The 16680-nt window shown below is 40.6% G+C and overlaps 1 protein-coding gene and 1 pseudogene across 3 annotated transcripts in view; one reads left to right on the top strand and one right to left on the bottom strand.

The window, feature by feature from the left end:
- Positions 1-1584, bottom strand: part of LOC148718490 (uncharacterized) — a 6199-nt pseudogene extending 4615 nt beyond the window's left edge. The window contains exons 1-3 of the transcript XR_015994108.1: positions 1460-1584; positions 1197-1262; positions 1-549 (exon numbers count right to left, since the gene is read on the bottom strand). The exon at positions 1-549 is cut by the window's left edge and continues 458 nt beyond it. The product of XR_015994108.1 is annotated as an uncharacterized LOC148718490 (transcript). The remainder of the gene's footprint in view (positions 550-1196; positions 1263-1459) is intronic.
- Positions 1-16680, top strand: part of LOC148718486 (uncharacterized) — a 153811-nt gene that overhangs the window by 114524 nt on the left and 22607 nt on the right. For both annotated transcript variants that reach the window (XM_088741008.1, XM_088741009.1), the window contains one exon: positions 10421-10444. In XM_088741008.1, the coding sequence (XP_088597134.1) occupies positions 10421-10444 (24 nt within the window). The remainder of the gene's footprint in view (positions 1-10420; positions 10445-16680) is intronic.

The following is a 16680-nucleotide window of genomic DNA, read 5'->3' as shown; positions in this document are numbered from 1 at the left end:
ACGGGTAAGCTTGTAAAGATTGAAATAAGACTGAAGGGAGAATTCGATCTCTTTCCCTTCAGGGGTGATAAGCTTATCAATCTTCTCGCCACTAAAGTTAGCTAAATCAGAATCCATTTCTAGCCATCTTCCAAACGCGGATCCACCTTGAGGAAAAAACAAGTTGCGAGCCTCGTCAATAATGTCGGATGTCCCGCTAATTCTAGGCAACGAAACTGACCTCGTTCCACCCCTAGTAGATTGTCTTACTGCGAGGTATCTTCCCTTCTCCTCCGAGAAGTGCAGCCAGCCAATTTTGAACTTTCGGTATCGTGACTTAGCGTTGGAAGTCGAGGAAGCTTTTTTGCCCTCCGACGCAGAGTGACGTGATCCCTTTGTTGATCTCAGTTTTTCAATCAAATATTGTTTTCTCTCCTCTATGTCCTTATTTTTCCCCTTCTTTTCTTCCCTCTCGCAAAACAGACGGAGAGCGTACGGGTCACCTTTTGTCTTTAACCCCAGGTCCATCAGGAAGAACTCAGGGCAATATATCACAGCAGAACCGTCCATCTTAAATAAAAATACATAACCATAAATAGTAACGATAACAAGGACGATAATTATAATGTATGCAAAACGAGGATCCATGACAGAGCTAAGGCAATATAGTAGGGAATCAAGGATTCGTGACGGGTCTAGCCTTCAAAAGCAGGGGTTTTTAGGAGATTGCGTAACATTCTTCCCCACATGTGTAAGACGATCCTCTATTAATAACACCATCGTGGGAGGCTATGAAGTGTCACGAAATCGCTCACAAAAAAAATTATAATAATTCCTTTCATTCTGCTTGTTCTTTCGTTCTTCCCTCGGCGACTCAATCGCAAACGCTCGTGATGAGCATAGTTACTTAAGAGCCCTACTGAGCTAGTATATATGGGTGTTCAGTACTTTTACTTCATATTATGTTTACAAAGTGACTGCCGTGATAAGAAAATTGTGCAATATCTTTCGCCATTCAACAGACAACAGATCCATTGTATATTTCCGTGTTCCCGCTTTACTCTTAAACGCTTCATCATTATTTTTACAAAATGAATACGGTATTTCAAATATTTGTGGATCAACTTAACTCCTGCTCGAGGAACTTCAATCAGACGTGACCGTTAAAAAGACTAAATGGTTAAAAAGACTAAATGGTTTACAGCTAACATTCTCACCTTCTGTTCACGAAACCTGGCAACAACGCTCTTGTCGACACATCTGCCTTCTAGAAATTTACAAACCTGCAATGTAATCATAAAGATTAGATAATCCACTTTTGTTCTCAGACACTGACAGTCATCCCTGAAAGCGTCTCGTAGGGTTTCGTAAAATGAAGGTTTACTGTGCTGATTTAAAGAGCTATATGTAGTAGTATTGCAACGAGCTGCTATATGATCTTTTTAAGTAAATAAAACGAACTATTGACCTCAAAATATACCTCCTCAACTGTAGCAGCCATTGTTGTCCACGGAAACAACTTGCATGACAGCCGATTACGTGCTCTGACAAGTTTCCATCTATCACGTGATAAATGATAAATTATCCTACTACGAAGCCTGCGCTCCTTTCTCTCTTCTCTGGCGTCAAATTTTTTAAGCATAATAGTTACAACAGAACAATGAATGCTGATGGTGTGAGGGCCTCCCATGGGCAGACTGGTCCATCCAAGAGGTTTCTGATAGTGTCTCAGACTTTCATCTTTGAGGAAGTATTCTTTGTGCCTTTCAGGGTAGCTAATGGTTTGGTATATTAATAGTAAATATTATCGCGCGATAAAAACAAAAATGTGTCATGTCCCCTATGGGCCACCGTACGTGCTTATAGGAAGTAATTCTATTTTTTTTTTTTGCGCTCATCTGGCTAAAGCTGCTTGACTTATATGACGGTTCCTGTTTGGGAATAAATACGTCCTTAATGACATATAAAAATGCAATGATTTTTATGAAGTGCCGCTCGTGACTTAACGCTTTCGTAATAACTAATTAAGTGATCCATCAAAGGCCTGATCTCATAAGACTGTTGCAAATCATTTCGGAGTCTTGGCCTTCTATTTTCATATGGCTTCTGCAAATAGAAAAGGCGGAGGTGCAATTCAAACTGGAAAGAAGTTCATGGGCCCAACTACGAAGCCTGCGCTCCTTTCTCTCTTCTCTGGCGTCAAATTTTTTAAGTATAATAGTTACAACAGAACAATGAATGCTGATGTTGTGAGGGCCTCCCATGGGCAGACTGGTCCCTCCAAGAGGTTTCTGATAGTGTCTCAGACTTTCATCTTTGAGGAAGTATTCTTTGTGCCTTTCAGGGTAGCTAATGGTTTGGTATTTATCTAAAAGTGCAATTCATTCATTATTAGTGAATCTTTAGTTAAAATAATCACGAATCGCCCATCGAATCTGAAGGTTCTTAAAAGAACTGCACCGCAGCTTGGTATACTGAGTTGTAATCTCAGTGGGAAAGAAGTCTCGTCACGCCACACATGCCAGAATGGAGGAGTTTGAACTGACTTCTGCAAACGACTGAACTATTCCATTTTAACAGATCCATTATAAGTGTTACCTTTTCGGACAGTTACTCGCGCTAGGTATTTGGGCACGTTGGTGCTTTATTTTCACGTTGAATTCATTAGTTTTTGCCACGGAATTTAATTTCTCCCTCCAGAGGTAAATGTTTTTTTTGATGGACATGTAAGATCTAGAAACCTTACATCGAGTCGTGTAGCAATTATGATTAATTTATAGCCAATGCTCCTTACTGAAGAGAGACAACGAGAGCTTACCCCTTTTTCATATATACATATATTGATTATTAAATAAATAGGGGAACTGGCGATTGACTTCGCAGAGATGGAAAAGAGAGAAAGATCAGAGGCTGCGATTATTGATCATTTTTTCTTTAATAATTTCAAATTTTTTTGGTTGCAGACTCTGAAAAAATACATATGGTCCGTCTTTGTCGGAAGGGGTTAAATATCAGTGAATTTTTTTGTATTTCAGAAAGAAAAACTTTTTCATTTGACAGAAATTTTTGTTACTTGAGCCTACTTTCAGTGTCTAGCGGCTCAAGGAAAATATGATGCTGCTCCCAGGCCCCCTTTTGTACCTTTTGTACAGGCAAATATATAATAGGTAAAGTGAATTTTAAGTTAGATTTTAAAAGAACTTGTACCCGATACACTCTATACAATAGCTAGGGAAGTTTTTTAAACTTAAAAGTATTTATTTACGAAGATTTTACGCGAGTAACGCTTTGTTGTTGTTTATTTTTGCAATTAAAGTACTAATCGTGCACTTAGTGGGAAAGGAATAACTCGTGATTTAGCCGCAAGGAAGACAACTATTTTTTTCCAAGTACTCAGACCTCGAAGGGATTAGAAAAGCAAACGCAGACGCGATAAGTAATAAGCTGAGTGCAGAAATCCCAGTGCAGTCAAAATCCCGGACGTGCGTTTATATTTTGCTGACTGAAAGTGCATCCTAGAAGAAACTGATTTCGATTAGATGCTGCAAACAATTGAGCTGTTCCTTTTAACTGATCTATGAAAAGTCTGACCTTAAACCTACAGTTGCAAATCTCTCGAGCGCTTTGGCGCTTAATTTTTTCATTGTGGAACTTTACAGAAAAAAGTTTATTTTCGCCATTGCTAATGCTTGTGCCACTATGGCATACATACATACGTACATACATATACTTTAATTCGACTCGAATTTTCAGAGTAGCTCTGTTGAGCTAATATCTTCGAGAAAGAAAAATACATAGGTCTGTCAAATTATAAATGGAACAACTACCAATACAATAATTAAAAAAATTATTCCTAAAAGTTCATTTTCCTTATGGCTATCTTAAAATCTTTAAAAAATGTAATTGTTCTCATGCTGTGTGGAGGTGAATCCCAAGTTTTTGCTTCTTGATATCGGATGCACTCAAGACCATATTTTGTTGTTTTTGGTATAGGTATAGTCAGAATATTCTTTCCTCTCAGTGAATAACTGGAATTACGAAGAACAAAAAGCTCTTTTAGATATCCAGGATACATAGAAACAAATAAGCTCTTGAAAACTACCATTAGAGATTTGTAAAGTCAGCTTCCAGTATATACGGATGCTATCTTTGCTTTCTTTAACATATCATACTAACTAAACAGTGGATCATTAAAAGTAAATCGTAAAATACGTTTGTTCAAAGACTCTAGTTTATCACAATTTCTATTGCTAGAAAAATGCCAAAGAAGAGAGTAATATTGAAAGTGTGGTAGAACAAAGCTTTCTATAAACGCAGCATTACGTTACTGGTAATAATGTTTTTAAATCTCGTAAGAACAGCAAGTTGTTAATTAACCTTATCAAATCCTTGTCGATAGTTACGCCCAATAATTCAATTGAATTCTTGACAGGAAAAGCAAATTCATATTCACTATTCGCACCAATCTCCATTGCCTGATTTACAATCATGTCATTTCACTTTTGCCAACTGTTAGCAATTCCAACTTCGGAAGAGGTTTCACAGCTGTAATCTGGTCTATATGCAGAGATGAAATCTGATAATATATCTTGATAAAAAGGCTCAGTTTTTTTTGCTAGGATTCGTTCAAAAATGTTATCGATGACAGGAAGAACAGAAACGGGTCTGTAGTTCGTTTTACAAAATTCACCGTCCTTCTTAAATAAAGGGGTCACTTGCCCCATTTTCCTGCGTGAAGGATAGTAACCTAGATTGATTGAACAGTTGATTAATTTTGCAAGAGACTCTGACATCACAGATGCAGAGTCCTTCAGTTATCGTGGAGGCATAAGGTCATGGCCGCAGGATTTACGCGTATTCATTTGTAACAAAAGCTTCTACACTTGCTTTGAGTTAATAGGTTTAAAATCGAAATTTTTCGTCATGTTTAAAGAATGACTAGCTAGTATGTCCTGAATGCTTGGATGGGTGCTGTAATCAGTTCCAAAGTCTTCGTCAATGTATATGCCGCATTACTAACGCTTGTGCCACTATGTCATAATGTGACAGCCTCCCATGTAGACGGATCCAGCCAAGAGGTTTAATTTCAGATTATATTTCGGATTTAATCTTTGATTCTAGATCTTTTTCAGACCGCATTCTTTAGTGCTCAGCAGAAAGTAATCTTTGACCAGTGGAGAATGTTTCGAGCGTATTAATTAGCGCTTTATTTTCACGTTGTATTCACTCGTTTTTGCCACGATGTTGTTTGTCTCACTTCAGAGGTAAATTAGTCTTTTAATGGCCATACAAAATCTCTTGGCCTTTCATCGAATCATGTATCAAATATGAGTGAGTCAACCTCTCATGAAGACGGGTCCATCTGAGAAACTTCTATTCTTCCGAACTGCATTCAAATCGAATCTCAGATGTCCACATTTAAGATCGCATTCTTTTCAGTGCACTTAAAATAGCTATGCTTATTTGAATGCCCTGGTATTTTAGTCAGAGATTCTAAATACTCGAAAACAATGAAAGCGTTCCTTTCACTTTCCCCAATCTCTCGGCTCCTCGACGGCTGGCTGTGTTTAAAGAAGAAAGACTTTGAAAACCATCCAAAGCTTTTACCCAGTAGAGTATAAACCTGCTGTAAAACATATCTATTTAACCTTCCGTAAGAGCGAATGTCACCAACAGTCAAACGTTTGGTGGCAACAGCCAAGAAATCGATTCGGCTGATATTCTCAAGGTAGGTACGCCTTATAGTGCAACAAAGCACTGCATACTTCGTTTGCCTGAATATCGATTTGTTTTGGAGAAAATCGATAATAACTGAGTTTCGACCAAATGTCGCTTTTGAAGCTCAAAATTTCACATAAATCTCGGAGCATCATGCCACGAATTGAAAACACTTGGACCGATTAAAACTACCAAATCTTGAAAAACAACATCAATACATAATTTGACAGCAATTTGAGCAATTCTTGATCATCTATTTACACAACGTAATTAAATTTATCCGACCTTCTTCTAACAAGATTATAAATAGGTCAAAAGTAACCCGTTATTTAACTTTATAATAAAGCTCAGATATAACGCGTGCTGTCATTGGTTAAAAGGGCGTGCTCTATCGGAGTATAGAACATGGAGTTGAAGCTGTCACGCCATCTGCCAATTTGTAACGTGGCGGACCAAATCCTGAATTTCTCTCTCGGGTTTCTATTCGACCCAGAAGTCCTCTACGACCTAGAAGACGAAAGAGAAAACGAGCTATTAGAGTCGATCGATTTAGAGGATACTGTCAATGACAATGCGACCTACCTTTTAACTGAAACTGAGGTTTCCAACAAAGCTAATTATGAAAACAATGAGCGCGGCGGCAATTTAAACAGGCAGAGATTTGAAAACATGTCAAGTGCCGCAATAGACGAGATAATTGTAAGAGCAGAAACAAAGGAAACCAAAACAATCCACCAAATAGGCTATCCGAGTTTTTGAAGGTGAGTTTTTCGTTGCAAAAATATAATATATGCCATATGAAAACCTCGAATAGAGTGGACGCACATTTGCTAAACTTTCCTGCCAAAAAAAAAAAAACAAAACAATCAAGGAAAGTGGAGGATTTTAAAACTGGCTAGCACACACACGTTTCTAATCAACAACTATAACTTTCTCTAGAAAATGAGCGCCAAAATACAAATAAAATTCTAACCATAGTGTCAGAGCCACTGCAATCACGCTCGTCATTGCATTGAACCTAGCCTGAGGAATTACAACAGTCGTCCATCCAGTGAACAGCTAAGGGCTTGTTCAGATATCCTCTCTGGTGCATTGAATGGAAGGCCATCGCAGCCAAGTTCCTCTGATGCAGCCACCAGTTCAGAAAATCCTCACGCTGCTGTAAATTCGACCGTTGTTTATTCACAGAACAACACAGCGTAGCAGTTTGCCAAGTTCCAACCACAAGCTTTAAGCAGTTGTTTTCAAATTGTCACGTTGATAACGTCCAGGTTTTTATGGGCCAAAATTCGGCCGGATTTCATTAATCACGTTACTACAGATGCTGGTTTCCGTACATTTAAAATTTGCACTTTTATGCATCGGAATTATTAGGCAAGATTTGCGATTCTTCGCGATAGTTTTTGATGGTTTGACATTTTAAAAGCTTTGGTCTTGTTCATCCAATCAAATTAGGTGGCCCATTCTGACAAGGATTCTAATTGGCTTATTGTAAACGTGCTCTGTCAGAGTATAGAGCATGCTGACGACACTGTTGTTTGCTTTAAAAATAAAGTCTGTTTGGAAATTGCAAATAATGTGTGGGGAATTTAACGGATTCTTTATTATAAAACAAATAGAGAAGCCTTGACTGTGCTCTGTTCTGTATTAAAGGCCGTAGGAAGCGGCTAGAGCACTCAAGAAGTGGGGAAAAACACTCGACTACGTCTCGTGTTTCTCCCTTCACTTCTTTCGTGCTCTAGCCGCTTCCTGCGTGTTTTACTACAGAACAGAGCACAGTCAGGGCTTTTCTATTTGTTAAATGTGCTATACAAAATAATCGACTGAAAATCTCGCTTTTGGAAGTCGAAGTGTGGTTGTTTTCGATCTCCAAAGGATTATTTGGGGAAATAATTCAGTGCGATTTAATCAAATTTGAAAGTTGGATAAAATGAGCTGATTTGACCGTGCTGTGCTTGTAAAAGATGGTGCTTCCACACCATTTGAAGTAAAGACAGGAGTGAAACAGGGTAGTCTAAAGGCAGCAACACTGTTTTCCATCTTTATATCAGTCGTGCTTCTCATTGCATACCCAAGACTACCAGTACAGTTGATTGAAATTGCATTTCGCTTTGAAGGAAAACTCTTCGAACTGCGAAGATCACGTGCAAAAAGTAAGATCTCTATATCTGCAATAGTTGAATTCCAGTATGCAGATGACAATGCCATAGCGGCACATACTGAGGAAGATCTACAAACTATACTGGATGCTTTTAACTATGCATATACAAAACTCGGCTTAAAGATAAAAGCCAAGAAAACTCAAGTTCTCTTCCAACCTTCTCCAAAAGGCAGTTAAAACTCCACCATCTATAAAAGTTGGAGAAACAGTCCTGGAGAACGTGGATAACTTTATGTATCTCGGCAGCACTTTATCTTCTCATGCCAATGTGGACGCAGAAGTCAATCATCGAATACAGCAAGCCGCTGCAGCTTTTGGGAAACTCCAGTCTAGAGTGTTTCAAGACCGAGATATCAGGTTAGACACAAAAATCAAGGTGTATAAAGCCATAGTTGTAAACACCTTACTATACGGATCTGAAACATGGACAATCTACCGTAGTTGGCTTGTTAGCTCAATTGGTAGAGCGCTGCACTAGTATCGCAGAGGTCAGTGGTTCGAATCCCGTACAGGCCTGAAATTTTTTTCAGGTCTGATTTTCACTATTGCTCAAATAGTGCTTTACTGCGAAGGATCGTTCTCATATACGTCTCATAACCGCAGTTCACACATATGTTTCATATGTTTGTTGTTGTTTGATTTATCATCTACGGGTTTATATCGAATTAATTTGATGGCCTGCTCCCAGTTGGCTTGTTAGCTCAATTGGTAGAGCGCTGCACTAGTATCGCAGAGGTCAGTGGTTCGAATCCCGTACAGGCCTGAAATTTTTTTCAGGTCTGATTTTCACTATTGCTCAAATAGTGCTTTACTGCGAAGGATCGTTCTCATATAAGTCCAGTATTGAAGTGTCACTCACGGCCAACTGCTCGAAAAGTGACTTGTTTGAGGCTTGTTGGTATTCCTGGAGCTCTATCGACGTTGGAAAGTGGTTCACAAGTGTGAACTGAATCGAAATAAGTTCAAGCATAAGTTCAATCAATCGATATCCTGTTCCTTCAATGGTGTAACTCGCACTGTGTATGCGTAGGTTATTAGTGTGAACATCCTTGTACTTGTTTTCATTCTCGTGCTAATAATTATCTCAGAAGTGCAAAACAGGCTCCATGCGCGGTACTCAGTTGCAACACAAGCATAAGCATAAACATAACAAGCTGATGCCCAGGTGGGCACAGCTGCAACATATTTAAACATGAGCAACATATTTAAACAAGCGCTCAGTCGATGTTATGTTAAATAGGGACATGCTTGGTATAAGCAGTATAGTGCTTGCTGATTGACGGAAAGTCTTTCGCTTATGTTTATCCTTACGCTCATGCCAACCAAGTCTTAACTAGACAGTATAAGCATTAAAAGAAGGTAACGTTTTGATAATCTTATGCATATATGCTTATCCTTATGTCCGTACGTTCCATCCAGCGCAAAAGCTTTTACATGCCTATCCCTATACTTGCATCGCAAGTAAATACTGAGCTCAATATTGGAACAATAGTTTTGTGATAAACAAAACAGCACCCTTTTGAACTTTTTTTCCACAAACCTTTACAGTAAAATCTGGAACAGTAATTGTCTTACAATAAATCCTAATCACGCCATATTTTCTGTCTTTGATGCCTAATTTAATTTCACATCATATTCCTCATAATGTTCATTTACCAGTCTAACGATTCATACCCTAGTATGGAAATCAAACACCCATTTGTATTGACGACACAAGTTACATTGGCTTATTCAATTCACGCGTTGGCTCACAGAGCCTTTGATTGCTTTTTGCTTTTTTCTATGACAACCTTATTGCAATTAGGTGTATATGTTTCCACTCCGGAAGTCAGTTCTGTCGCTAACCAATTTTACTCGCGACTAGACGTTAAAGGACTTACATAAGTGTGTTTTTGTGATATCTCAAAACCTTTAATTATGAGCAACAGAGCTTGATCCTTATTAAGGCAATCGTTTAGTTCTTAGTTAGGATATCTGAGACACTTGGCGGCTAAAATTGGCTTCCCTATTTGACGGTTGACGGTAAAAATATTGCGTTTTTGACGGTTGAAGGTTAATATTGTGGCCATTTGATGGTTGACGGCTGACTCCATTGGGATCCTCAATTAAGCTCTACAAATGTCTACAAAAGATACTGTCTCATTGTATGTTATATAAGCTCTACATTTTGTCTTCAGATTTTCATTTATCGTATTTTGCGTTGGTTTTGTTGTTACAGCGAAGATAGCGTTGTTGCAGTGACAAATATTTTTTGCGATAGATATCCCATGTAATTAACCATATTAATAAATAAATAAGAATTATTAAAAAATAAAATATGGTCTATTAACTTTTATTCTCGTAAATAAAACAAACTTGGAGTTCGGAGATATTTTTTCAGCTAAGTTGGTGTTTCATTATAACAACACTTCGCGGGAGCTAATGCTTGGAAAGAATGATACATTATACAGCTAGTCAGCTTATCAGTTATGGACTGGGATGATTTTGCAAACCTTATCCTTTTTTTCCATTTTGTTTTTATTTCGCAATTGATAGTAATTCCTCTCTTTGTTTTCTTTTCAGCTTTCGGGAGGCTCATGAGAGAAGGTAACTATTTGCATTAATAGATTATGGTCATCATAGAAAAATTTATTAACAGACAATCTTAACATGCTAGTGAAGCGACTTCACAGAGTTACTTTGTATGTTTGAATGATTAAAGTAAATACACTCAGCGATACTGTTTCAGGTTCGTGTTTTTTCATTTCATTTTTATTGCGCATTCTATTACATTAACTAATTAAACTATCTTACTATACATGATCAACAACATGAACACTAGTAACACGGTCAAATTAAAAGGGTCTCAATGGGAGGGGGTTCACGTTGCCGGTTTACAGTTAAAAATAAACCCTTTTCAGTAAATGGTTTGAACCCGGGGGTAACATGTGAAGGTGTAGTCTGATCGTCCGGGTGAGTGTAGTCCTGAGAAGGAATGTTGTCGGTGGTAGTGACTGACGTTTCGACAACCTGTGCGGAAGTCATCATCACTTGACTCTGATGATGACTTCCGCACAGGTTGTCGAAACGTCAGTCACTACCACCGACAACAGTCCTCAGGACTACACTCACCCGGACGATCAGACTACACCTTCACAACAAGCCCTTTGGACTGTTGACTGTTACATTTTGGGTTATTTGATGGTTGGTGGTTAATGATTGGGAATGTCGTTTATAAAACGAGCTTAACACGCGAAATTTGGCTTTAATTTTTCATAATGACGAGTTTGTAAAGAACTGTTAATTTATATCACCTTTTACTGATAAATGACCAACGTTTTACGATACCGGAAGTGTTTCCACACCTGAAGTCAATTCTGTCGCTAACCAGTTTTACTCGCGCCTAGAAGTTAAAGAACTTACATAAATGTGTTTTTTGTAATACATCGAAATTTTTATTTATGAGCAACAGAACTTGACCGTTATCAAGGCAATCGTTTAGTTCTTAGGATATAAAGAGGTCCATCGAGGAGGTTTCTAACAGTGTCTCAGACTTTCTTCTCTTAGATAGTGTTCTTTAATGTGCTTTTCGGCCCAGCTAATTGCGTGGTATTGTCTAGAAGTGTGTGTGTCTGTGTGTGTGTGTGTGTGTGTGTGTGTGTGTGTGTGTGTGTGTCTGTGTGTGAGAGAGAGAGAGAGAGAGAGAGAGAGAGAGAGAGAGACAGAGAGAGAGAGAGAGAGAGAGAGAGAGAGAGAGAGACTTTACAGTGCCTGTTTAGGTAGCCCGCCTAGAATAGCTTTGCTAACTGCGGGCTTCAAAGAGTTCAGACTATACATTTTTTATCCGTGAATAAAAGTTTGACCAATCTCCGATTACACTTTTGTCTCTTGCAGCATATTTTTCATTTATGGCGTCAATGCTTCTATTTTTAAGTGTATATCTGTAGGAAAATGATTATTGTGTTCGAAGAAGAAAAAACCAAGACAAAGAAAGAAAGTTAAGCGATAGCTTGCGTATGTGTGGAAATAGGCACGCGGGTGATATTTCAAAAGGACTATGAAAATTTGTCCCTGAGCGAAGTAGCTGGTGTAACAAACTGCTTGACATGTTGAATGTTTCGCTTGTATTGCATGCTTTGAGTTGACTTTAACTGGACTTGATCCCCATGACGTGCTATCACCTGGCATGGCTCTTTCTCGTAATGTGTTGACAATTTATTCTCCTTCCTGTTCTCCAGTAACACAAAATCTCCTTTTTGTATGTATTTCTCAGCTTCCCAATGCCTCTTGTCGGCATGGTCAGCCCCAACCTGCTTTTTTCCTGCATCGCGATCTCTGGCCTGCTCATATTCCGGGTCCTCAGATTCTTCTAGATCAGCAACCTCTGGCAACTTAGTAGACAATTTCCTCCCGAATAACAGTTCTGCTGGGCTCTGGCCAGTTGTTACATGCGAGGTGGAACAGTAGGTCAGAAGATACTTATTCAACTCTAGTCTCCAGTCTCTCTTCTCTGCATGGGCCACTCTCATTGCTTTCAAAACGGAACGATTTTGTCTTTCGACTTCCCCATTTGCCCTAGGCCATAGTGGCCCATTTCATTCAAGTATCCTTCCATTTCTGCGGACGCTAGGTTGGGTCCGTTGTCCGTTCTCAGGGTATTAGGTACCCCATGTCTGGAGAACTGTTTATCTAAACACTTGATGATCGTCTCAGAAGTGGTAGATTTAATGATGTTAACTTCCACCCATCGGCTGAAGTAATCCACTCAGACCAGCAGATATTATCCTGTTGGCATAGGCCCAAGTAAGTCCAGTACTAGATCATGCCATGGCCTCGCTGGCTTCCTGGTTATTTTAACAGGCGGAGTGATTGCCTCCTTTGTGACTAGTTGGCACCCGTAACATTCCCGGCACTTCCGTTCCACAGCCTTATCGACTCCTGGCCACCACACTTTAGACCTGAGTCTCTCCTTCATTTTGACGATTCCATGGTGACCTTGGTGCGCGAGTTCCAAAACCCTTAATCTCAGCACTTTGGGTATCACAATTCGTGTTCCACGTAGTATAACTTGACCAATGAACGTAAATCCGTTGTGCACCATCAAAAATGACCGTGGGCCCTTCTCCCAATTACCACTAACAAGGCAAATATGCACTGCTTGTAACTCCTCATCCTCTGCAGAGGCACTCTCTATCTCCTGGATCTTAATGGCTATGGGGACTGCCTTAAGAGCAACCATCCGAACATGTTCATGATGATAACGACACTTCTCTGATACTTGGAGCGTTGTCAGACGTGACAGGGCAGCAGCAATATTATCTCGTGATACGACGCAGCATACCTTGTAACTATATGGTTGCAACCGCAACACCCAATGTTCAATGCGTGCTGATGGCTTGGATCCTCTAGAGTAAATCACCTTTAAAGCCTAATGATCTGTCACCAAGGCAAAGGTCTGCAAACCGTACAAGTATTGGTTGAACCATTCGCACGCCCACACTAGTGAGAGCGCTTCTTTTTCTGTGTGACTTTATCTCCTTTCTACGCAGCTAAGGCTCCTGCTAGCGTAAGAGACGGCTCTGCTCTCACCATTCTTCTCCTGGACTAGCACTGCACTTAGCCCCACCGGCCTTGCATCAGCTATCACTCGAGTATGTGCCTCTTTGTCAAAGTATGCCAGAACAGGCGCCTTGGCTAACTGCTGTTTCAGTTCCTGAAATGACGCTTCTTGCTCACTGTCCCATACAAAGGGTACTCCCTGCCTAGAGATCGTTCGTAGAGGTTCTGCAATGGTGGCAAAGTTGGGAGTAAAACGTGCACTGAAGCCAACCATCCCCAGGAAGCTCCTTACCTCTGTTGGTGTGGTTGGGCGGCTTGATTGAAGTACATCACGGACTTTCTCTTCGGTTGTACTGATACCGTACTTTGACACTAGAAGTCCCATGAAGACTACTTTGTCCATCCTGAATAGCCCTTATCGCATTTGTGTCTGCAATGCAAAGGGTCCGCGGAGTTACAGTTTCAGGACGAGGCTATCGGGTCAATGTTTCTCGAGGAACGCCAGAAACACTCCATGTCTGACCATATAACTCTGGAATCTATGTATTTCTCTGCTGAGGAAAAGGTTAAAATTCTTAGTCCTTGCATCACGAAAGGAAGATTTAAAGAATGGCTGTCATTTCGGAAAGGAAAGGCTAAATTTTGTCGCGTTTGTTCATGACTACGGTTGTTTTTCCTTTGTCGGCCTTTCTAAGGTTTAACTCAGAGTCACGTTTCAAGGCCCTCAGCGCCTTGCGTTCAGCCGGAAGCAAATTATCTTTTCGCTTTGTAATTTCTATTTCTAAAAGGTCACTTTTAACCTCTTCTAAATAGCTTTTAAGGGCTACTGATTTTTGTATTGGTGGTACCCATGTAGATTTGACGTGGCAGGGATGGGTTTTTTTTCCTCCCCTCGGAATATGTAAATCAGACGCATTCTCCTTGCGAGCTGATCAAAGTCACACAATAGTTGTTGTCTGATCTGTTTTTGTTTTGTAGCGGGTGTTGAAGTCAATTTGAGCCCTTTTGCCAATAAATTAATCTGGTCGTTTGTAACTTCTTTATTTGAGAGGTTTTTTATGTGCGTTTTGTTCGCCTCTAGTTTGATAGTTGAACTTCTTTGGCAAGACCGCGGTTTCGATCCTAAGCTCGTGGATCTCGACAGTTGCCGATTCACTGAATGGACTGTTGCACCCGTTCGCAATACATTGTCTAACCATGACGAGAACACGCTGTATCCTTAAGAAAACGAATAAAAATGCCTCCAAACGTAGCCGTTTGCCTCGATTTTACTTGAACGTTTTACCGGTGTGACCCGAGAGCCTCGTTTCGAAACTTCAAAGTGAGCTGAGCTCTCGTACAGTGGGCGTAAATGCGATAAGGGCTATTGACACTTCTGAGGGTTGAGGGTGAGATTCTTCTCCTCTAATCGCTGTAATACTTTATGAAGATGCCTGTCATGCTCCTCATTATTCTTGCCATGCACTATCAAGTCATCGGCAATGTTCTAAACCCCACCGATATCAGAGACCACTTGTCTTATTATCTGCTAATACTTCTCAGGTGCTGAGTATACTCCGAAACTCAGAGTCTTGTATCTGAATAACCCATCATGTGTGGCAAATGTGGTTATATCTCTGGAGTCCTCATCTAGTTCAGTCTGGTGGAATCCCAGAGAAAGTTCCAAGTTGAAAACACTGCACTGCCATTGAGATTTTCCAACACCTCGCTCACCGTCGGGATGGGTATCCTTTCACGAATGATAGCTGCATTTGTCTTCCTCATATCTACGCACAACCGGATATTCCCTGATGCCTTTGGCGCAATCACCACAGGACTAACCCATGACGTCGGCCCATTTACTCGCTCCACTATACCCTTAGCAATTAGGTCTTCAACTTTCGCAGTTACTTTCTCTCACCGTGCAAATGGGACACGCCTTGGTTTCTGAGCGACTGGTGTCACCTTTGAGTCGACGTGTAGTTTCAGTTTTTAGTCTTTTAGCTTGCCTACGCCAACAAACACTGTTGGATACTTAGCCTGAAGAACTGGGGCTAACTTCTAGCCAACGACATTGCACTACACAAACGCACTGCTGACGCTCGTACTAATACGAAGCAGACCCAGAGCTTGTGAGGTTTCGTGGCCCAGCAGACACCTTCCACTCTTAGTGACTACCCAATGCGAACCTATCCTCTTATCACCTGCGGAGATCTCAACTTTAACGTGGCCAATCACTTCCAACTCCCTCCCGCCATACGCATACAACCGCATGTAGCAATCCTCCATCTTCGCGTTAAGGCCTTGGGCCTTAAGTTCTTCATATTCTTCCACTCCTCTGAGGTTACCTACTGAGCCTGAATCAATGAGTACTCTTGTTGTAATGCCATTAAAATTCACTTCCAGCACTCGTTCTTTGAGACGGGTTGAATTGCATGTTTCTCCTTGATTCTCTGTAACTGCAAATGGAAAAGCACAGTTCTCCTCGCTGTCAGATGCGTTCTGATCGCCCACGAAGTTAGCATCGTAAGACTGGCGTCTATCAGAATCCCTCCTTTGCTGATCCGGTTTACCTCCAGTTGCATAATTACCACTCTGTTCCTTACAACACGAAGCAAAATGACCATTCCTCCCACATTTTTCACATTTCTCTCCTTTTGCTGGACAACTCCTATCAATGGGCAGATGCCCCTCTCTTCCACAATTGTAGCACTTTCTGGGTTTATCATCTCTTTTTCCTTGTCTCGTCTTGATTGCATTGACGCTGTCTCCTTTATTACCACTAGGTTCACAGTCATGTTTGTTGCTTGTCTCCCTGCCGCTTCCCAAGCACGAGCTTTATCTAAGGCTTCTTCCAGTGTAATATTCCTGTGTTCCAACAATTTCCTATTCAGCTCAAAATCCGTTAACTTCTCAATCAGCTCATCCCTCAAGTTGTCGTTCAAACTCGTTCCGAAATTGCGATGCCTAGCTTATTTTCTTAGGCGTGCCATAAGCTGGTCAGCGGTCTCCCCCTCCTGCAGTGTCAGCTGGCGAAAAACATGGCGCTCGTAAGGAATATTCTCCTCGACGCGAAAGTAGAAATCCAGCTTGCGAATAGCGACCTTATAAGCGTTATGACACTCCGCTGGGATAGGACCAGGATCTTGAAAGTCTTCGAATATGTCTTGCACTTTCATACCGGCGAAATGCAAAAGTTTAGACGTCTTCTTACGAGCATTGTCCATGCCCTCCTTTCCTTCGGCATAATATTCGAACGCGCGCTTCCATTTACGCCACCTGTCCGCGACTTGCGGAACTTGTCC

Source organism: Stylophora pistillata, chromosome 12, assembly GCF_964205215.1.
Source record: "Stylophora pistillata chromosome 12, jaStyPist1.2, whole genome shotgun sequence".
Lineage (NCBI taxonomy): Eukaryota > Metazoa > Cnidaria > Anthozoa > Scleractinia > Pocilloporidae > Stylophora > Stylophora pistillata.
Note: the sequence above shows the minus strand (reverse complement) of the source record. Positions and strands in the feature narration are given on the sequence as shown.